The sequence below is a fragment of the Sceloporus occidentalis genome, unplaced genomic scaffold (genome assembly GCF_023333645.1).
Source record: "Sceloporus occidentalis isolate IW3139 unplaced genomic scaffold, rSceOcc1.0.p SCAF_2, whole genome shotgun sequence".
Taxonomy (NCBI): Eukaryota; Metazoa; Chordata; class Lepidosauria; order Squamata; family Phrynosomatidae; genus Sceloporus; species Sceloporus occidentalis.
Window position 1 is genome coordinate 253,635,210 of NW_028316982.1, and position 22,999 is coordinate 253,658,208.

The window sequence follows — 22,999 nt, forward strand, 5'->3', positions numbered from 1 at the left end:
ACACACAAAGCCCAGAAATATTGTATGGGCAAGGAAGACACCACTGGGATTGGCAGAATGAAGTACCTTTCGATTCTGCTCCTCAGCTTTGCATCGTGCACTTTTGCTGCACCTGTGGACCTAGACAGAAACGATGTAGACATGAATTTTGTTAAGGTAAATATTCATTTTGAATTTCTCAAACATTCGCTAAAAGAAAATGCACTTTTCTGTGCTGTCATTTCCTTCTCTCTTTTTCCCATTTTAAAAAAAAAATGTGGAAATTTTAAGATCCCAAATGCTTTTCTATGCCTAAATCATATATTACATCTAGACCTAAGGGAAGTAGACTCATTGAATCAATAAATGTTGAGTTTAATATTCAGAAACTGAGACACTCACTTGATTGCAACTGGGACTAGCAATTGGATTTAGGTTTATTAATTGTATCCAATATTTCTTCCAAGATGATCAGGACAACAACTTGGAGTTCTGATGGTAGTCCAGTATGATTTTGCAGGCATGTATTTTGCTCTACTCTCTCCCACAAAAACTTCAACTAATCTATTTGCATATCAATTTTGAAATTTTTATCTAATCATGTCAATTTAGTACTTTTTTGCAGCATAAATTTTTAAAAAGATTTTTTAAAATTGAGTTTGGTATTTATGTGTGACATTATTGTAAGGCACATATGATAGTGAGACTTTGCTGAGAACAAAAATCTATTATTAAGAGTGTATGGATGACATTCCTTCATGCATGTGTTTCAGTCCCCTACAGTGCACATGAACTCTGGAAATTGGAAAGGCTGGAAAACTCTATACTAGGGGAAATGACCTTTATTCTGTATCATCTTAATTAAGTAACTTCTCCTGGCTAGATCCCCTGAAATCTGTTACAAACATCATTTACTCATCATATGCTCTGATTGTCAGTAGAATGGACCTCTTTCTCTCCATGCAGCTGATGCCCAGTAAAACAGTAGGGGTTGGGGAGTTACAATTGTTCCAAGAGTGTCAAAATCCTGACTAAGTATCCATTGTGAATATGAAACAGTTACAAATGAGTAAATCTAGGTAACTTTCACATTCATGAACATTGCTTTGTGATACTATTACCACAAGAAGTTACTTAGTTAGATATACAGTGGGCCCTTGGTATCAACTGGGGTTTGGTTCCAGGATCCTCCATGGATATCAAAATCTGTGGATGTGCAAGTCTCATTAAATACAGTGGCACAGTAAAATGGTGGCCGTGACATAAAATGAAAAAAATCAAGGACTACTTTTTGGAATTTATATTTTTTGAATAATTTCAAGCCATGGATGGTTGAATCCATAGATAAAAAATCCATGGGTATTGAGGGATGGAAGTAGTTAACAGAAGTAACTGATAAAGAATACAGACCTACAGTCTGTGGAATACCAGGTTCCTCTTACATTTAGGGAGATCAATAAATGGAGTTCCATTGAAAAGTTGAAAGCTGGGTATCACTAGTAGGCAAAGGGCAAGCTATATCTAAAACAGACCACCCAAAATTGAATCAGAGAATCATAGGCCCTTTACAAATGGGTCGTTTTGTACGTACTCCATACATACTAGGGTTGCCTGGGGACGTCTCTTTCAGACTCCCCCAACCCTAGTACGTACAGAGTACGCACAAAATGGCAGCGCCCATTCTACATGGGTGCCGCCATTACGACGTCACATCTGCGCAGCCTCCAAATGGAGTAGTGCAGATGTGATGTACTGGCGCCACGGAAGGGCGCTGGAAGGAGCTTCATTTTGGAGCTCCTTCTTGGTTTTGTGTCACTGGTGCAGCCTTTACATGGCTGCGCCAGCAACACAAAGGAGAAAGGGGCCGAGTGGCCCCTTTCCTCGCCGCTGTTGGGGTGTCCTTGGGGCTTCAAGCTCCAAGGACACCCTTTTCCAGGCCATGGGGAAGCGGCCTTTTGCCGCTTCCCCGCGGCCTGGAAAAGCGGTGGATCAGGGCCTCAGGGCTGCCACTGTGGCAGCCCTGAGGCCCTGATCCATTGGGGAAAGGAGCAGGTACAGGCCGCCCCAAAGGGGCAGTCTGTAAACCGCCATAGAACCACAGAGTTGGAAGCGACCCCAAGGGTCATCCTGTCCAGTCCTGCAGGAACTCACAATAAAAGCATCCCCGACAGATGGCCATCCAGCCTCTGGTCATCCTGCATGAATGACATCCTCTCCTGCTTCTTTTCCTGGATCTTGCATCCATTGTTCCATGTTCTAGTATCTGGAGCAGCAGAAAATGAGCTTGCTCCATCCTCAGTGTGACACCCCTTCAAATACTTAAACAGAACCATCTCTTCTCCAGGCTAAACATACCCAGCTCCCTAAATCTGGGATTAAAGCAGAATTGTTTTATCACACTGCAAATGCTAGTACCACAGAAGCAGGAGAGGAGGTCATTCATGCAGGATGACCAGATGTCCTCCTTCCCCAGACTATGTCCTACATTCAGTCCTCTGTCCAGGAGGAATTTCAAAATGTCCTCCATTTGGAGCGCAATTAAGAAGCATGAATTTACACTTATATTTGTGTTTTTAAATTTTATTTTGTAATGTCCTACATATTTTAAAATGTGCTACATTTGTGGTGCCTTGTCCTCCTTTGCGGTTATAACATCTGGTCTCTCTGCATTCATGAAGGTTTTGCATGAATGAAAAGAAACCCCTGTCAAACAATCTCCACTGAGATAACAACAAGAAAAGAAGTACCATGGTGTGATAAGTCCCAGTGAAATATGATATTATCCAGCTGTTACTGTGATTTACTGCCTTTGTGTAATAAAGTCCTAACTGAAAGACATTTGTAGCATATGCTCTGCAGGCTGGTCTGTTTCATCAGACGCTTTGAGTCTAGTTGGAAAATACAGATTCCAAATATGTAGGGATAACACTTACATTTACTTTGTTTTTGCAATCCAAAGGTGTCGTGTTCTCTTTGGTAATGCATATATGTTATCCCCTGCCAGAATTATTTAAATAACTACTACAGCTCCGAAGATGAGGCCATAGCACCCTTCTATTATGATGACAATGTCACTTTGGCTGAAAAGCTCAAGAAAATGCAGCAATTTTTTGGACTGGAAGTGACTGGAAATCCTGACAGTGAAACATTGGCAGTGATGAAAAAGCCCAGATGTGGGGTGCCAGATTTGGGAACCTTTATGCTCACTGATGGAAATCCCAAATGGAAGAGGACCAATATCACATACAGGTAAGAGTGGATTCTTCTCAGGAGGAAGAGGGTTAAGATACAATATGAAAATATAATACTTTTAATGTATAATGTTTATATGCACATGGGCCTAGACCCAACTCTTAATCCCAACTAATTTGCAGTTGGTGGTTCCCACATCTAGAGTTAGCATGGTGTAGTGGTTTGAGTGTTGCATACAGAAACCAGGGTTTGAATCCCTGCTCAGTCATGGAAACCCAATGGGTGACCCATTCTCTCAGCCTCAGAAGGCAAGGGCAAAGTCAGTCTGAACAAATTCAGCAAAAAAAAAAACACCACCCACGGTGTGTTCACTTTAGGGTTACCATAAGTCAGTAATTACTTGAAGGCGTACAGCAGCAACAGACTCCTATGCCAGTGGGATGATGACAGACCTCTTAAGGAGTTATCCAAGGTTCTGATTTTATTTTTCAAATAAGCTTCAGCACCTTCGATGGCTCCTTTCAAGTTCAAACTAAAATCCAGAGCAGAGTTACTTTCCAGTTAACACTGGAGCCTCCAGCCTCTACTGAGTAGACCTCAGTGACTCTATGGGTCTAATGTAATTAGTAATAATAATTTAATTTAGGCCTAAATTATTCACACTAACTTTTGCACCAAAACTGGGACTCAAGACAGCTAACAATAAAATGAACAAAAAGAGAAAATTAATTACAGGTTGAGCCTCCTTCATCCTGAATTCCAAAATCTAAAATATTCAAAATCCCCAATTGTCCATACAGATGGCTGAGATAGTTACACCTTCGTTTTCTGATGGTTCGGCATACACAAATTTTGTTTAATTCTCAAAATTATTTTAAAATATTGTGTATAAAATAATCTTCAGACTAAGTGTATAAGGTATATATGACACATATATGAATTTTATGTTTAGACTTGGGTCCTATCTCCAAGATATTATGTACATGTAAATATTCCAAAATTTGGAAAAATGCTGAAATCCAGAACACTTCTAGTCACAAGTTTTTAGATAAGGAAGGTTCAACCTGTGATTAAAAAATCAGCAAGCTAACTTATGAAAAGATCAGAGAACTTTGAAAAGAACTAAAAAAAAACCCTCTTTTTTTAAAGAAGAAAAAAGACAGAATAACGAAGCTACAAATACCAAAGGCCAAAGCTGAAGCTGGAAGCAAAGCACCACTGTGCCCAAATCACAGGATGCTTCCTCCCTCTTCCCCACCTCACCATCTCCACCCCAGAAATAAAAGGCAAATGCACTGGCATTGGGTGTATCACCTGCCATATCTCAGGAAAAAAAGGAAATGGATGCAAAAATGGCACTCAAAAAGAAGAAAGCATTCCTTTCCCTCCAGAAGCTGAAGTCTACTCCTAGAGGCTGTCTCTGTTATTCCAGGAAAAGGCTAGTTCAGAGTAGAGACTTCATCTGGTGCCATGGAGGCACAAGGATGCCACTCCTCTTAGTAGTGCCCTGTTGTCTTCCCTCTCACTAGAGGGTGCAGGGTGTGTGGGATGTACAGGGTGACATCCCAGGGTGTCTGGTGTACCCAGTAGGCCTGATGCTGATACTGGGAGAATGAGAAAAGGTGTTGGGGTTTCACTTACCTGGCAACTGTGCCAGACCCCAAACAGGCCCTCTGAAGGCCGCAACACTGCCTCCCTCACAGACACCAAACAGATCCTCCAGAGTCTGACTGGATGGCAGCCAGCAAACCAGGGGTCAAAGGAGCAGGGCAGAAGGAGAGAGAAAGGGCAGAGGAGTCCACTGCTTCTCCTAACCCTTTACAGGACCTGCACCGGGTGCACCAACCTCAGTGATGCCACTGCTCTTTCTAAAGCAACCAGGAGGGATGCCTATCTTTGGCAGCTTTCTGGTAGGTTTGATAGAGCAAGCAGTTGGGCCCAACTAGAGCAGAGAGAGAGGCTGAGCAGTCACTCCAGGGCCTCACTGCCTGAAGGACTCACCTCACCAACCCTTATAACAACATTGACTGGATATTGAGAGAGATACTTAATGGGATTTTTTTCTGCCTGGTAAGAAAGGCTTAATAGGATATTCTGAATCATGTACTGAACTAAGTTTGCAGGCTTTGATTATTATAACTTAGGTCTGATTCTGGTTTCTACTAGTGAATCAGTGGGAATTTGGAAATGAGCACTTATATAAATTTCGGTGAGTCAATGAATTTACTCTAGCTGGAACTGACAATTAGGCTTAGGCAAGACATACATGTGGTGAACTTTAGCCAGCATGGTATGGTGGTGTGGACATTGGACTGATTCTGAAGACCAGGGTTCAGATCCCTGCTCAACTATGGAAACCCACTTGGTGACCTTAGGCAAGTCACACCCTCTCAGGCTCTGAGGAAGGCTAAGGCAAACCCCCTCTGAACAAATCTTTCAAAGAAAACTCCATATAAGGTCACCATACATTGGAAATGAGGGAGGAACACAAGAAGAAACAGAAGTAGTGCACACTTCTTTTTTTAACTTCCAAAGCCCTACACAACTTAGTTCCCCCCTTAACTTTCAGCCCTTGTTTCTTTTTATCACCCCGCTTGGGATTTGTGTCCTAGAAATTCTAGGTTTCTCATTCAACCAAGGACATTATCAGACAAGGGAAATTGGAAGTACAGTTTAGTTTTATATCTATTCCTTGTGTACAGATTTTAGATTGTACACTTTTGGCAGGGCTCCCTGTTTTTAGTTGTTTTACAGGTAAAGCACCTTGTAGATCAGTGAGTCTGTATAAATGATAATAACCATAATAATAGGCTTATGCACCTTGAATAAGCATTTGCTATTTTACCTCAGGCAGAATGTTTTTACTCAATTTTCTCATGTTTTTGTCATGTTTCCAATGAAAGAATTCTGAATTATACACCAGATATGCACCAATCTGATGTGGACAATGCAATCAAGAAAGCCTTGGAAGTCTGGAGCAATGCATCACCCCTGACCTTCAAAAGACTTTATGATGGCATAGCTGATATAATGATCTCTTTCGAAGTACGAGGTAACTGACTACACATAAAGATGAGAAGAATAATCAAAAATATTTTGAAAAGGATAAAAAAAATGGGTTTCTCAACCCTGAAAATGAAAAGCCTAGACGGGCAAATATATTTGTAGTTCAGGATTCATTCTGCATTAAAAATGCTGGTGTGTGTGTGTGTGTGTGTGTGCAGAAAATGGTATTTTCCCACAGAAAACCATGTTTTTTGCACAGAAAACTACTTTTCTTCACAGAAAATGCCTTTTTTCTGTCAAAATTTCAATTTTTGCACAGAATAAGTCTAAAACTGCCACAAGTTTTCAAAAGCTGTGCAGTTTTCAATGACTTTCTCACAGCAAGGACTAGCATGGTAAAATTATTTGTTCTTGCCTGCAAGAATGGAACTAACGAAGATTTACATCTTCATTATTGCACAACTCTAGAGCAAAGGTACTGCCAGCTGTTCTTTTTCTAGGCAAAGGGCTGTAACTTGATTGAACTTATTCACTCTTCTGTATTCAGACCACAGAGATAATTCTCCTTTTGATGGACCTAATGGGATTCTGGCACATGCCTTTCAACCAGGAGACAACATTGGTGGAGATGTCCATTTTGATGAAGAAGAATCATGGAGCAGCAAGGGCACTAGAGGTACATTTATCCAACGCTTAAGCAGAGCCTGGAAACATCACTTTTTGGACTTCTGTTCCCAGAGCTGTCCAGCCAACAAGGCCAGTGAGCCACTAATCCAAAGATTCTACTCACAAGTGCTGCAAAAGGTTTTACAACAATGATTCCCAAAGTGGGCGGTAAGCCACCTCTGGTGACGGTGGAAAGATCCAGGAGTGTGGTGAGGGGAAAGGGGGGCAGCAGGGGACTTTAGTTAAAGTATTAGTGTGCAAGAAAGACAAGGGGAGTCAATGGTCTTTAGAACCATGGTGGGATGAGGGTTGCATGAAATGTCTTTTCATGGTCCCTTAAATCCACCTCAAAGCCTCACTTTCTGAGGTGGCATCTCCCACTCTTCATGTGCTTGCGCAAGTTCACTCTATTCTCTTTCACTACTATTGGCAGGAAACCTTTGGGTGTAGGGCATCATTTCTGTGGCTTGGAATGGCACCATTTTAGGACAGACTGACTGACTGGAGAAGGCACGTGACAGTGGGAAAGAAGTGGTAGCAAAAGGAACTTTCAAATTTGAGACCCTGCTTAAGCTTTTCTGAGCTTTGCCAGGACTTGGCTAGCAGGTTGGCACTGCACGCCAACTTGCTCCTGCTTTTTTTCATTGGACAACCTGAGGGAAGATGTAGCAGAAGAAACAGTGTATGTGTGGGGGGAGGGAATACTTGAAACTTTGTGGGGAAGACATGTATCTGAGGAAGGAAAGGGAGGAATATTTGGGGTTGGTTCTTGAAAGGAGTCATTTACCTTGGAGCAACTCCTGTAGTAAAAATACCTCCATTTCCCTGTCTATGCCAGTCCCCAGTCCAAAGCATGTGGCATCTGTAAAGGAGCTTCTCCCTTTGCACCAGGTCACCTTGGGAGCAGCAACCAAGGAGCTAGCTGAGCAGCATCCAAGAGGCCTCTTGCATGCACTGGCCTTTGCCACAAGGCCAGAATGGCTGAGAGGCTTCTCAGTCATTGCTCAGTATCCTGCTCAGTTACTGCTCTGAGGGTGACCAGGTGCCAAGAGAGAGTGGAGCAATGACTGAGAAGCTTCTCACCTGCACCAGCCCTTACCACAAAGCTGGCATGGGTGAGAGGTTTCTTGGTCACTCCACAGCCAGCTGCTTGGTTGCTGCTCCCAAGGTGACTGGGTGGAAAGGGACCAGGGACCAAGATTGGTTGTTTTAAATATGCAGTAAAGAAGTAGACTTAATATCAACAAATTTGCATTGGGGTGTGTGTGCTAGGATTGTCACCCAAGAGGGTCATATCTCCAAGATACTATGGAGGACCACTGTTTTACAAAGATGAAAGACACTCAAATCTTTCTGCACTGGAACATTCTGAATGGCTAGTAACTGAAGAGATTCTGATAGTTCCCAAATAAGAAAAAACATCTATTTTGTTAAAGTGAACTATAAGCAACTGTGGGTTTATGATGGTCAGGCTTATATTTGTTATGGGTTTGATTGTTTTTGAGTATCATAGATGCCTTTTAATGCAAAGACAGAGCTGTGTTAGTCTAGAAATTCTGTATACAAAGGGATCTTGCAGCACCATTGTGACTAACTAAAAGACAGAAGTTGGTAGCATGAGCTTTTGTAGATTTGAGCCTTCTTCAGGTGCATTCCCCATTTCCATTATTAACTAGTCATGATTTGGGAGAGAGCAGGGAGAGGTTAAATTTGGTTAATGGTTAGAAAGTTAAATGTAGTTTAGTCTTTCATTGTGTCTAACATTTCCTAGATTGTGCTCTCAGGCATACAATGCCTCTGAACTGGAAACAAAGTGTGATCCATGGTTTGTATGCACCTTCAAACACATTATTGCACCCCTGAGCTTCCCAGTTTAAAATTGGGGGGATTCATCCAAATTCATCCAAAATAAGCCAAACTGCCACAGAATGATACCAAAATGTAGTTTGGAGAAATGTTGCTTGCACATGTCCCCAAAACCTTCCAAACCCAAAGGAAAAGACAGCTGAAAACTATGCAAACTTGAAACTAAAAGTAACTTCTGGTCATTTCTGGGTCACTACAATTATGTACAGTCAGCCCTCCACTTTTGCAGATTTGATTATTTGCAAATTTGATTAATATGTTCTCTCTAGGAATCTTTAGGCCCAGCCTGACTCTGCCAGAAGTTGACCTGGCTGGAAGCTGGAGGACCTAGAGATTTCGTTAAAAACCCACATCTTTAGGCATTTCTAGGTCCTCCAGTATGATTCTGTGGTCAATTTCTGGTGGATGATGTCTACAGAGTTGCATTGGAGGACATAGATATTCCTAGGGAGATGTTTCCTCAGGTAAATAATAATAATATTTTTATTTGCAGGTTTTCTACTTTCACGGGGGTCCCTTGCCCCTAACCCCAGCAAATGTGGAGGGTCCACTATACTTGTGGTTACAGGGGTGTTTGAAGTGAAAATTGGCCTCTGCTCTTAGTACAATTGTTCAGCCTCAGGTCCTTTTCACACTGCACAACGGCAGTACTATGATTCATTGTTTAATCTTGTTTTAAGGAGGGTATTATGTATATATGGATGTATTTTAACCTGTTGTACGCCGCTTTGATTGCCTGGCAAAAAGCGGGATAGAAATAAATATTTTATTTTATTTATTATTCCACTTAAACTATAATGGCTGCATCCTACGAAAACTGGGGATTTGCAACGCAGAAAAGGGCATTTAGAAATCTCTGACAGAGAGCTCTAGTGCTTCCTCAAACTGCAAACCCCAGGATTCCTCTGGATTCAACTGTTGCAGTTAAAGTGGAATAACAGCGTTATAACTGTGTAGTGTGTAAAAGAGCCTCTGGTGTAATCTGTGATTCACAGAAGCATATTAAAGTAGCAAATTTTGGTTTGATACTTGCTTACATAGGCCTGGGACAGACCGCCTGAAAAGGGCGGCCTGCCAGTGGCCTTTTTTCCAAACCACGCAGCTTCCTTCCGCAGGAAAAAGAACCTGAGAAAAGCGGGTTCTTTTAAAGCTGCAGGGGTGGAGTAACAAGTGCACCACTGGCACACTCATTATGTAAGTGCTGCACGGTGCTTACGTAACAATGGTGGTGTCCTTGTATACAGGGCACTGCCCTTGTAATGGTGCCAGTACATACTAGGGTTAGGACCGTGCTGTTGCTGCACAGTCCCTAACCCAAGTATCGGCCCTTGTACGCCGCTTATTGGCAGTATGTACCGGGCCATAGAATCATAGAGGTGGAAGAGACCACAGGGGTCATCCATTCCAAACTCTTGCCATGCAGGAAGACACAATCATATCTCTTTTTATTCCAAAATAAAACTTGAAGTCTGTTTCTATTTTTTTCCAGGCTACAACCTTTTTATTGTTGCCGCCCATGAGCTTGGACATTCTATGGGTCTGTCTCATTCTAACGATGCTGGGGCATTGATGTACCCTACCTACTCTTACACAGAACCTCATTTATTTAGGCTTCCTCAGGATGATATTGATGGAATCCAAGCCATCTATGGTAAGTGTAAGGGGGGAAATGAAGCATCAGTCTGACTAAAGTGTCTTGTAGTATAAACAAATATCTTCATCCCATGGAGCAAACTAGAGTACAACCCAGTGGTATTGTACACAGCTCCATTTGGCCTAAATTCTATTGTTAGTCCAAACAAGAGTAGATCCACTGGAATAGTTGCAACTTGATAAGTCAACATACAGTATTTGTAAACTTTGTTGATTTCATGAGTCTAATCCAGTTGACTGTACTTGTGACAGGACTGGGGCCATGCATTTCACCTGTATTTTGGGAAGGTGAATTCTCTGATCAACTGTCCCTATCAGACCAATACATTGCCCACATTCTCATGTTGAAAATAGTCTTAAATGGCTAAAGAGCAAATGGCTTCATTATTATTTCCACTGAAGCAATAAGGTTTCCTCCCTCATGGAACTGTGCTCTCTTGAACAATTAAACCATGATCTGCCATACATGATTGCTTTACATTATCCACTTGTTGCATGGCTTCATTGACATTTTCATCATTTTAGGAAAATTAGATAACCCAGTACAACCAACTGGACCCACAACACCAAAGGCTTGTGATCCCAGGACCACTTTTGATGCTGTTGCCAGCATACGTGGAGAAATGATGTTCTTTAAGGGCAGGTAAATTACTTGGTAAAAATTATAAAAACACCTGTTTGGACAACATCTCTTCTAAACGGGGCTTGAATCAGAGGTAATTTTCAGATGAGGCTATTATCTGCCTTTGGCTCGATTTCAATGGTGTCACAAGTCAGCTCAGTTTACAGGTTGAAATTAAGTGGATTTTGTTGGATGGCTTCCCTTAAGGAGGCATATTTGTGGTTTTCCTATTAAAGTGTGGGTGGGCATGCTCCAGGACTCAGCTTCAAAGGAGGTCTGGACATCAGTATTGCACTGCCATGGCCAACATTTTGAAAAGATGAAGGTTTTGGTCATCTAAGGGAAGATGAGGATTCTACCATTTTGAAGTTGGGGAAAAGCACTCCAAAAAGCTATTTAAAGGTGATTTTCCAGCTTTCAAATGGGTTTCTTGCTCCCATCACCCCCAACCACCAATGTCCTCGGTGGCTATGACTGAAGAGAGTTGTAGTATAGCTCATCTGCAGGGTGCCAGGTTGAAGACAATTGGTTCCTAGTGGCTGTCAACAGTTCTCCAAGATTTGAGAAAATATATATATATATATATTTTATCTAAAGATATCAGAAACAGAATCTGGGACCTTTCTGGAGCCCTAGCGTTGAACCAAATCTTTTCCTCAGCACCATATGTCAGCACCCTTGCCTAACATATGGTGCCTAACATATGCCAAACCTTGTAACAAGACCCTTATATTTTAAAATTAGGCAGTTCTGGCGTAAACACCCACAACTGGATGTAGAGCTCTATTTCATTGCCCTCTTCTGGCCAAATCTTCCATCTCGTATTGAAGCTGCCTATGAAAATTATGAAAAAGACCAACTGGTTCTTTTTAAAGGTGAGTAGTGAATTCTTCATAAAATTCTTTTGGATTCTTCATAAAATTCTTTTGGATTTTGGTTTCTTCAGTTTTGGATGCTTCATTCTTGGCACTAAAATTCTTGGGACTACTTTACAATACATAACAGGCAATAAACAATTTGCGCAGTATTCTAAGTAGTGGCTCACATACAGAAGCAGCATGTGCATATTATGTCTCTATTGTCCTGTCTCTCTTTGTAATGAATAACTTTGCATTTACAAGCCCCTAAAAAAAATTGTACCACAACAGTATTTTAAAATTTTTTAAATTAATTTATGTTTGTTTTTAACTTCTATGCAGGAAACCAATACTGGGTTCTAAATGGTTATGATATCCAATATGGCTACCCAAAGAGTATCTACCATCTGGGCTTCCCCAAAACTGTGAAGAAAATTGATGCCGCATTCAGTGATCCAGAATCAGGGAAAACATATTTCTTTGTCGGTAACAAGTACTGGAGGTATAGTGGAAAGCTCTGCAGTTGTAATACATCATTTGCACTGATGACTTTAAAAAAACACCTTCATGTGACAATGTGTTGTCTTTCTTCAGGTATGATGAAATCAGACAAACCATGGAAGCAGGCTATCCCAAAAATATAGCCCAGACTTTTAAAGGAGTTGGCCCCAAAATTGATGCTGCTTTACAGCATGATGGTAAGCAAAGAAATCCAATTGTTATTTTAATCAGAATTATTAGGGAATTAGTTATTCAATTAAAAAAGATACACATTTTTTAACTAGTGTCATTCAGTGCAATTGTAAAGAATGTTCTTAGAAACTGTATATAATATTAAAATGCATATTTCTAATTAGCAAAGCAGTGGAGAATTTAAGGAACACGGGAATATAGAAGGACCAATCTGGAGGAACCTTTTTGAAAGGTTTCTTCCTCCTCCAATGGTAATGTTCAAAGGCAGCGCTCACTGGAGCAAGAGAGTAACTAGTTAGTACATAAATAGTTAGGTGTTGAATTTAATCCTCCCTTTCTCCATCTAATAAAGGGAAAGCTCATTCTAACAGAGGCCTGAACTAATAATTTGCAGTGAAATGAGACAGAGGATTGCATGAGATCAAGAGCTGCATACAGGCGTCGGTTGCTTTTGTTGTTGCATGTTTTCAAGTCATTTCTGGCTTATGGTGATCCTATCACAAGATTTTCTTGGAAAATTTGTTCAGAGAGGATTAACTATTGCCTTCCTCTGAAGCTGTGAGAGTGTTACTTACCCAAGGTCTTCCAGTAAGTTTCAAGTGGTGGATTGAACCTTGGTATCCAGGAATCCTAGCCTAAGACTCAGTTGGTTGCTTACCCTTGCTCTTAGACCTTGGCTATCAGGTGAAAGCCTTGAAAATGATCTATTCTAGAACTCTCTGTTTAAAAGTAATGGCTAATAACATTTTAACTGTTTTACTTTTATATCAAGTTTTTATGCTGCATTTGTTTTGTGAGCCACCCCCAAAATTTATGTTATGAGGTGGCTTTATAAATAAAATTTTAATAGTAATCATACATTATTTCATTTACACTAATTTATTTCTTTGTTTTTAGGGTATGTCTACTTCTTCCAGGGGACAAAGGTACTCCAGTTCAACCCTAACAGTCGACGTGTTCAGTCAGTTCAAAGAAGCAATACCTGGCTGAACTGTTAAAACATTTAGTCAATGCTTCCCAGCAATAGCTCGTGGCTTTCATTCAATGGGATGATGCATCCATTCTCAATCACACCAAATTTTGATAGAGCTCTCCAAGGGTTTGAAATTTTAATTGTATTTTTAAAGCTATTTTATCTGTGAGCTCCCTGTCTGGGAGAAAGGTGCCATTGAAATGAAATGGAACGAATAAATAAATAAATAAATATAAAATAAATAAGGTGCTGAACCATATTTCAAAAAATAGGTTGAGCACCATGGATAATACCAAGTTTGGAATTAACCTTGGAAAAGATTCATCATCCCTCTGACATAGGAACTATCAGCTACATTTGGTGCTATTTGTTTATGACTGTATTCCCATTGGCCTTAATCCTGATGCAAAGACAGCATTGTGTATTTCATCAAGTTTTATTGAGAATTCAGCAATTTTTTTTGTCATCAAACAAACTGGCTCCAGTGTGCTTTAGCTTGCTTATGTACTGCAACAGGTTTGATTCTGCCTCTTCTATAAAGTGCTTTTTGTGGAAGAGCTGTGTGTGTTTCTGTTTGCAATAACTCCAAACACTGTGAACAAAACACTGAATAGTTGTGTGTTGCATTGACAATAATTGCTGACTAGATGCAACCATTGCAACATTTCATTTCATAAGCAACTATGAAAAAGTGAAAGGAAGTTGAAACTTTGGTCATTTGTAGTCCTGGTTTCACACATCTCCCCTCTTTCTTATCATTATTTTACTGTACTACAATACAATATTGTACTACATTTAAATACATATTTTATTGTATTCACAGTCAATGGTGTCTTGTAGAATTAAAGAAAAGAGGCCCATATATGTATCTGGGTCCTGTTGAGAAAATAGACAACTAACACAGGATGTTAAAAAAAAAAGATTGTGAAAATTCATTTGTGCAAAAATCCTTGAGTTCACACGCAGGGGAGAAAATGTGCATAAAACTATTTTGTGTAAAATACAAGGTCTAGATTGAGAAAATGTTAGGGTTTTGTATAAAAATATATTTTAGGCAAACAAAGTATTGCATGAAAAATGTCCCAAATTATGAGGAAAATTCCAAATAATTTTCAGACATACTCATAATTCCCCCCCAAAAAGGGGGGATTGAAACTACTCATTCTTTGTGTGCAATAGTAAAATACATGAAGGTATGCATCCTGACTATAATGGTAATTTCTGAAGGGCAGGCAGACATTAAGACACATCCCTCCAAAAGATGGAGTCCAAAAATGCAGCCAGATGAAATCTGCAAAAATGCAGACTTCATCTCTGCCAAGAGCAGGGTTTGTAAGGCCATTGGATCTTAATTTGCCTATTCGAGCACAAGCTATCTCCAAACACTTTCATCACATTGCAACCAATGTACATTGTAACCAAACTTCTTAGCCCGTTTTATCATGCATTATTTAACTTGTTCTTCATTTTACATTTAACTCATGGGTTTTTCTCCTGACATACAGACATGGACACATCCCCTTGCCATTGTTTAAATGGTACATCAATTGTCAAACAAGGTATTGTCTGAAATAAAAGCATCATTCTATGCCCAGTGGTTCCTTGTTTCAGATGTTTTGGACTCCAACTCCCAGAATTCATAACTGTTGGCAAGCTGGATGGAACTGCTGAGAGCAGAGGTTCAAAACACCTGGAGGACTAAAGTTTGGGAACTACTGTTCTAGGCAAAGAATTCAATTTTATCTGAAAGACTCTCCCCAACAATGGCAAATTTGGTTTCTCCCATCTTACCATGTCTTTCTCAATTCCACTCCATGTCATACAAACCATATTCAACATAAAATACCCAGATATTCAACTTTCTTCCCAATTTCAAAACCAATTTTACCATCAACTCAATTTGGCCATTTTTCATTAACATCTAGCCTACCAACACTTATCAACAAATCAAAATTTTGACAATGCCAAGCTGTCCCAATGTTTTTTATATCGTCATTTATAATTTCAATTTTAATTTCCAAAGTTTCCACTTTATTACACCCCAAACTTTCTATTTCTTTAGGTTCTTTAACCTCTCTTTTCAAATTTTCTTTCACCTCCTCCTTCTATTTAAGCACATCTTCCTTTATATCATTTCTCAAAGATTTGATGTCTTTAAACAACTTCTGTAAAATTTCAGGGGATAGAAACTGTTCTTTCTACACTTCCCTCACTTCTGAAATCTTTGTCATTTTCCTGGTAATTATCGTATTCAACAGATCCAGAGTAAAAACATTGCAGTTACAAGGTTAAAAGTAAAAAAGCAAGCTTTTTTTTCTCCCCTGGAATTGCCATTAAAAAATTTGGACCCAGTGCAGTCACTGTAGTTCCAAAATACCATCAGGCTATTCTTAGGCCTGTTACAGACTGCCAAAATAAAGCTGCTTTGAGTCTCTTTGGAGGCATACTATTTAAATGATGCGTGCATCCTAAGAATCTGGAAGCTGCACCAAAGCTGCACTCCAGTGCTTAGGAATGGAGTGTGACTTTGGCGCGACCTCCGGACTCTTAGGACCCATGCATCATTTAAATAGCATGCCTCCAAAGAGACCCGAAGCAGCTTTATTTTGGCAGTCTGTAACAGGCCCAAGTGTCATTGTCTTTTAAAATGAACAATCAACATTCCCATGGAAGTATAGTCTCTATGTCTAACATGTTTCAAAATTCTCATGCAGATAAAAGCCTTCTATCATCTTATAAAGTTACTGTCTTCTTTATGCATTTAAAACTTTGTAGAGCCAAATTATTTCTAAGCATTTTGATTTTAAATTAAAATCTTCTAAATTGCTCTTAATTTCTCACTTCTTATACAGAAAGAGGGCAACTCACTGAGGCTTTAATATAACCACCAGTTGGAAGATCTCTCTTCAGTTGTAAACTAAGGCCCCATTCCCACTGGCTTATAACGCGGATCAGGATGTGAATCATGGGTGCATCCTTCCCATTGAGCGTGCATTCGATCCACATTGCTCCAATATCATTCTCATTGGGATTCGAATCTGAATCAATTTATCCTGAAAAACCCGAATTATTGGTCAATAAACTGGTTTAAAAAAACAGCAGCTTTTTAGCTAATTTTCCTGTGCCTCCGGAGTCTGATTCGGGGCAAATGAATGGGAACGACAAGGGTGTCTGATTTGGGAACCTGGAGATGGGAGGAGCAGCGCTCAAGGGGCTGGCCTGGGGGTATCATCCTGTTTGTTCTCTTTCTGCATTGCCAGCGCCATTTTTTTCCATTCGCATAGCCTTTCCCCCAGTGGATTGGGAAGCAGGGTAAGGAGATCGCGCTACATTGAGCTCCAACTGCAGTAAACACATTACTCCCCCTGCAACCTCCCCTCTGCTTCACATTCATAGACCGATGTGTGAGGAGAGCCACTGAACACCATTTTAAACTATTATTTTTTATTTTTTTATTTTTTTGCCTCTGCCTGAGCGCCTGAGCAGCAGATGGGCTTTGCAGTACATGCCTGCTTGATCGCCCCCCAGACAGCCCAGGGAGCAATGGGGGAGGCAAAAGGATTTGGGAGAATGGAGGCTCCTTCTCTCTTTCCCAGAGGAACTATGGGGAGACACAAAAGAGCCTTGGATGCAAAAGGGTTTAGGGCGCATAGAGGCTCCTTCTCTCTTACCCAGATGGACTATTCTTCCTTTCCCAGAGGGGAAAAGTGCCTAAGTGACTGATTGGCTGTGATGTCAAGCACTTAAGCGCTTGATTGACAGCTGCTTTAAAAAAAAAGAGGTCCCGGAAGGGCAATGGGAATGGGGATCAAAATAACCCGCTTCAAATTACCACAGGTTAAATATCAATGGTAATGAAAACAGGAGTAAAAAAACCCAGGTCTGTTTGCACCGATTTTTAATGGGAACAACAGGTCAGATTTGAGTCAGAATCCGAGTCAGAATCGCAGCGAAATAAGCCGCTTTTTTTGCCAAGTGGGAATGGGGCATTAGTAGTTAAAAGTGATCAAGAAAGTGAGGATTTCCACAGGTCCAGTGTTCTTTAACTTGCTCAGCTCGCTTCTGACTACTATGAAATCAGCTGTCTCTTCATGAAGAGCCACATTTGGGGGCATGTGTGTGTAATCTCATGTTTTCTCCTTATACAGGAAGAGTTTTCACAGGCTGGAACATGTCTCCTAGCCAGATAATTTACTGCTTAAGCACTTCCCATTTATTCTTGCCCTGCAAAACTCCCTACCACTATTATCTTGTGAAAAATGCATTCTGCATGTGTTCTTGGACATTTTTCTTGCATCATAATTTCAGGATAGACTCCTCACATTGCAAAAAAGATCTCAAAGCTGAACCCTGGTAAATCCTCACATAAATTAAGCTAGAGGTTCCCAATAGCAGGTCTCCAGATGATACTGGCTTTGAAATCTGAGACTCCCCAGCCACCATGGTTAACATTCAGGGATTCTGGGAGTTGTTGTCAAACATCCTCACAGAATCCACAAATTGGAAACCACTAAATTAAGCCAAGTAGATAATGCTACACTCAAGATATCCAGTACTTAAAATATACTTCCAGATCCTGATTCTAAAAAATAATGATCACCAGCTGAACTAAAGTAGTTTATTTTAATATGAATGTGGTGATGCAGCTGAAGTCCAAGAACATCAGCCCGGTTGGGTGCAGGCACAAAAGTCCCACCAGCACAGTAGGTAAGGGGAAGAAGTGTGAAATACACCTGGAAACACACCTATGATGTGGCTAGCAAGCGCTAAAACTGCTGACCACAACACTACCTTTCTTCTCATTGGTAGAAACTTTTTACAACCCAAGGGCTGTTTACTGTGCATTTCACATATGCATTTAGAGAAAAATTGATACAGATACAAATATAGACATGGACAGATTTTGCATGGGATAAATATAGAAAATAATTAAGTAAATAAATGCCTATGACCAAAAGTTGTTTTGTTGTTGTGTGATTTATGATGACTCTGTAATGGGATTTTCTTTGCAACATTTGTTCTGAGGGACTTTGCACTTGCTTTCCTCTGAGGCTGAGCGAACGTGACTTGCCTAAGGTCGCTCAGTAGGTTTCCATGGCTGAGCAGGGATCCAAACCCTAGTCTCCCAGTGTCCTAGTTCAACATCATACTGGATACTTTCAAGTCAAGTCTCAAGTCTGGGAGCCAACGTTTAATGTGTGGTATGTTTCTCAGAAAGGAACAGCAAATGTATTCATCAATAGGCTTGAGATGAGGGCTGAGGTCTACTTGGCAGCCTGTCATGGCTGCACATCAGAGGAGATTTTCAAAAGCTTTGGAAGGTTTCTTCTGTCTCAAGCCCACTGCCTAATGCATTTACTTCCAAGAAACATACCCCACACTTTGGAGGCAGGTCTTGACTGCTGCTCAAAGTGAATGGCACCAGCAAGTCAGTCACTCAAAATATACAAGTCTCAAGTCAAGTCAGTATATCATTTTTGCCAAATCAAGTCCAAGTCAAGTCACTGAAGTGACTTGAATCCAACTCAGTTGACTCAAGTCTATATCACTGGCCCATAAATTTAAAAAGTCCCCCCTCCCCCCGCTATATGGTCATCACAGTTGTAGCCAGTATTGCAAAGGGACACTGAAAATCATTCATACCTAGAATTCATATTTGCTGAGTTTGTATTTCTGTGGTAATAATTCCTCTTCCTTTTTTAATGCCTTGAGCCTCTCCAAACAAAGGAGTCAAGCAGACCAGCAGCTCGGAGTGGCCTCTGACTCCACCAGTGCCAGTCACTCCCTGTTCGGCATGGTACCATGCTGACTAGAACTGTGGTCTTGAAGCCGGCCACCATCATGGTCTGCAATGGACCACTGGCAAGGAGTGCTTTTTTTTTGTTCCTTTTGTGGCAGGGTTTCGGCTGCCTTAGGTAGTCACAGAGCAGCTTTGGCCTAATCGATGTGTTTGTATCATCTGAACACCACACCCCCAGATTGGCCCAATGGTGGTGCTTTTGGGCCATCAGTTTCAGGCCAAAGTCTCCATACAAAGTCTGGACTGCATGACATTTTCCCCATTCCAAGGTTTTCCCTGGGAACTCGCAGCATTATCAAGGGCACTTCATTCCTACTCCTTGATCAGTTTAAATTAACCCAGTATTTCCTGAAAAGAAATACTCTCCATGGCTGTCTGTTTGTGTTATACCAAAGCTAGCTAAGATAGTCCCTGCAAAGAAACACAACAATTGTTTCCAGGACCCAGATTCAATGAAGATCAAGCAAGGAAAAGAAGAATGCTTGCAATAAACGATCCCAATGATTAAATAGTGTAATATTCTGCTAAAACACTTTAACACTTTGACTCCTGAATAATAATTTAAAAGAACTCAGTGGAAATTGGTGAAAGTCATTTTGTGGTACATTGTCTGAATCTAGACTGAAACATTATCAGTGGGAGGAAGAACACAAGGGAACAGAGACTAAGGGAAATCCAAGATATTTCCAGAAAGAGTTCAGCTGCAAAACCTTGAACACAAAGATAAAATCAAAACAGAAAGAACTAGAAAATCCCAATATTTCCAGATATTTTTTTTCCTTTCTGGATAAGCTCTAAACTATGTTTCTAAATGTTCAACTGAATTTTTAGATTTCTACAATGCTAAGAATTTGGGGACTGAAGGGAAAAAATCATAAAGGAAGCAGAATTCTTATTAGGAGCAATGCCCTCATTTTACCTGCCCCCTCACCCAAAGCTACATCACTAATATTCAAGCATTCTACTTGAATCCCTGAAATCCCCATCCTCCTACAGAGTGAGCAGATGGGCACAAAGGTCATCCAATCCCCATCTGTATTTCCAGACTTTCAGATACAATTTTTATGATAGCATCAGGGGATGGGATCTTGCAGCTGTCCAGATGTTGTTGGACTGCAGGTCCCAGAATTCTTCATCCTTGGCTTATGTTGGCTATAGTTTCTAGGAGTGGTGATAACAACATCTGATGGGCTGCATGGTCCTCATCTCTGCTCTGACATATGACAAAGGAGTACTGAGAATTGTGTGGCCCTTCAGATGCTGAACTGCAACTTCCAACATTCTTCACCATTGGTTAAGGTGTTCGGTACTGATGGGAACTGCAATTCAACCATGCCTGGAGGGCCTCACAATTCCCTCCTCTGGTTTAAATTATGGTGGGTAAACCTGCATTTGCACATCTTATTTAAATCAGTGCCCTCCTTTGATGTTTTTCAGGAGCAGCATACTATGACAGGCAATGGAATACACCTGGCCTGGCCAAAAAATCACTATGGGGGATATAAAAACCTCCTCTTCCAACCTATAAGCTTTCACTGCTTTTCTGAAGATGGGAGAAATCAATAATGGAAGGAATAATGAGAGGAAACAGCAGCTAAATCAGGCATATTAAGTGTTCCCATCAACTATTTAGGAAAGGATTTGTCAGTGACTTGGACAAAGGCTTTATCCTTCCTGCACTTTCTTCTCTGAAAATGCCTTTTCCCCATTCTTGTTTTGGAAAATGACTACAAGAAAGACTTTTAAAAGAACTGGAAGTAGGGAAAGAGGTTTGGTAATACAAACTGTGGTTTTCCGCTTAACTTAGAATTGCAGTAGGAAGACACTGATGCAACATGTACTGTTACTGTTTAACCCTACCTTGTTTACAAGAAGCACTTATGACATTAACTCCATATTGGGACAAATTCTTTTACAGTGTCCATCACCGGATAAACATCAGTGTGGAGACTGATCCTCATCTTTGAGACTCTTGTCAACATAGTGATTTATTTGTTTACTTGAATAATATGAGCCCTGTTCAGTCATTTCTGTGAATATGTGTGGGGGTAAAACTGGACACAGGGATGTGAGTGTGCACATAGGCCCTACTCCTCCACAGTTCTGAGAACTAGTTAGATCTTTGGTCCAAAGAGTGAGAGACAAATGTGTTTCTATATGTGGCATGCTTTTTAAAGGAATAAAGTATATATGTAAGATTTGTGAGTCCAGAGGTTACCACATGTTACTGAGCACACGAGCAGGAGAGCACCATCCACTGATTCCATCAATACCTTCCTCACAGGGAAAGCAATACCTCTAAAGAGAAGTTTCTGTTTAATCATAGAATCATAGAATCATAGAGTTGGAAGAGACCACACAGGCCATCCAGTCCAACCCCCTGCCATGCAGGAAATCCAAATCAAAGCATCCCCAACAGATGGCCATCTAGCCTCTGCTTAAAGACCTCCAAGGAAGGAGACTCCACTACACTCCAGGGGAGTTTGTTCCACTGTTGAACAGCCCTTACTGTTAGGAAGTTCTTCCTAATGTTGAGGTGGAATCTCTTTTCCTGTAGCTTGCATCCATTGTTCCGGGTCCTGTTCTCTGGAGCAGCAGAAAACAAGCTTGCTCCCTCCTCAGTATGACATCCTTTCAAATATTTAAACAGGGCTATCATATCACCTCTTAACCTTCTCTTCTCCAGGCTAAACATCCCCAGCTCCCTGAGTCATTCCTCATAGGGCACGGTTTCCAGACCTTTCACCATTTTAGTCGCCCTCCTCTGGGCATTTTAGTCGCCCTCCTCTGGACTTTATGTGGAGGCCTTCCATGTGAATAAGAACCCTGGGAAATCAGGGAACTTGATCATGTGAAAAAGCTTATAATCAACCAAAGCTGCATGAGCACTGCAGAAATAATGCAGTTTGTCACTGCTTTACTGTCATGACTCGATGCTATAGAATTCTGGGATTTATAGTTTTGTGAGATAACTTTGTGTATCAGAGAGGTTTGGTATGACAACAAACTACAAAACACAGGATTTCTCCAATGGCAATTTTTGCAATGCCATTGTTCGATTTTTAAAAATATGGATATATGAAGGGAAAGTGCAGACAGCTATAATGTAATGTACATATTGATGAAAATAATATGCAAGACTACAAGATGCCTAAGTAGCTTGTGCTTAAGAAAAGAACATTTTTAAAGCAAAAAGAAAAAGCAAGCATTGCCTCAGAGTGATGAAAACCAGAGAGGAAAGAAGTTTAGCAACAGGCTAAGTTGCAGATAATGTTGATGAACACAATCTCTCTCCTTCCCATGCTTTCAAGGGTCTGAGTGCTTCCTTTGCCTCTTCCTTCCCCCTCCCACGACCGACAGGGTTTCAATAGTATAGGATAAGACACCATCCTGTTGACAACTTATGTGCATGTGATTTTTAGGTGGATTTTGCAAAATTGCTCAGAGGAAATCTCAGTAACTTGTGGTTAATGGTAAAATTTGAGAAAACAAGTGATTTGTGAGCTGCCTTGGGTTCATGTTGGGATAAGGGTGGCATACAAATAACATTAATAAAGTAATAAATAGTCCATACAATGTCCTGCTGTGCCACCACTACCACTAGTGGCAGTGTGAGTAGCTCCTCTGATGTTACAATGAGATGTTGACACAGGGCCCTCATTTTCAGCTTCTGCAGGAGCAACCTGTACTGG

At 40.7% G+C, this 22,999-nt stretch overlaps 1 protein-coding gene across 2 annotated transcripts; it reads left to right on the forward strand.

Annotated features, from left to right (window-relative positions):
* The first annotated feature begins 57 nt into the window (after positions 1 to 57).
* LOC149320007 (interstitial collagenase-like) lies at positions 58 to 16,581 on the forward strand. 2 transcript variants are annotated; one of them, XM_089508252.1, is made up of 11 exons: positions 74 to 156; positions 2,984 to 3,228; positions 6,075 to 6,223; positions 6,725 to 6,853; positions 10,199 to 10,360; positions 10,888 to 11,005; positions 11,729 to 11,859; positions 12,184 to 12,343; positions 12,436 to 12,539; positions 13,432 to 13,460; positions 16,360 to 16,581. In XM_089508252.1, exons 1-11 carry the CDS (start codon positions 142 to 144, stop codon positions 16,384 to 16,386), a joined length of 1,269 nt encoding a protein of 422 aa, XP_089364378.1. In that variant the 5' UTR covers positions 74 to 141; the 3' UTR covers positions 16,387 to 16,581. The 2 variants fall into 2 exon arrangements, with proteins under 2 accessions (XP_089364377.1, XP_089364378.1); XM_089508251.1 differs by lacking the exon at positions 16,360 to 16,581 and having other exon boundaries at positions 58 to 156; positions 13,432 to 14,062.
* Positions 16,582 to 22,999: the final 6,418 nt, after the last annotated feature.

What these genes read in the sequence shown, in the direction of transcription:
- LOC149320007 (XM_089508251.1), top strand. Translation starts at nt 58, where the DNA reads ATGAAGTACCTTTCGATTCTGCTCCTCAGCTTTGCATCGTGCACTTTT. An exon ending in GATCTCTTTCGAAGTACGAG is followed by an intron (nt 6,224 to 6,724) that starts GTAACTGACTAC and finishes TTCTGTATTCAG; the next exon opens with ACCACAGAGATAATTCTCCT. An exon ending in TGCTGCTTTACAGCATGATG is followed by an intron (nt 12,540 to 13,431) that starts GTAAGCAAAGAA and finishes CTTTGTTTTTAG; the next exon opens with GGTATGTCTACTTCTTCCAG.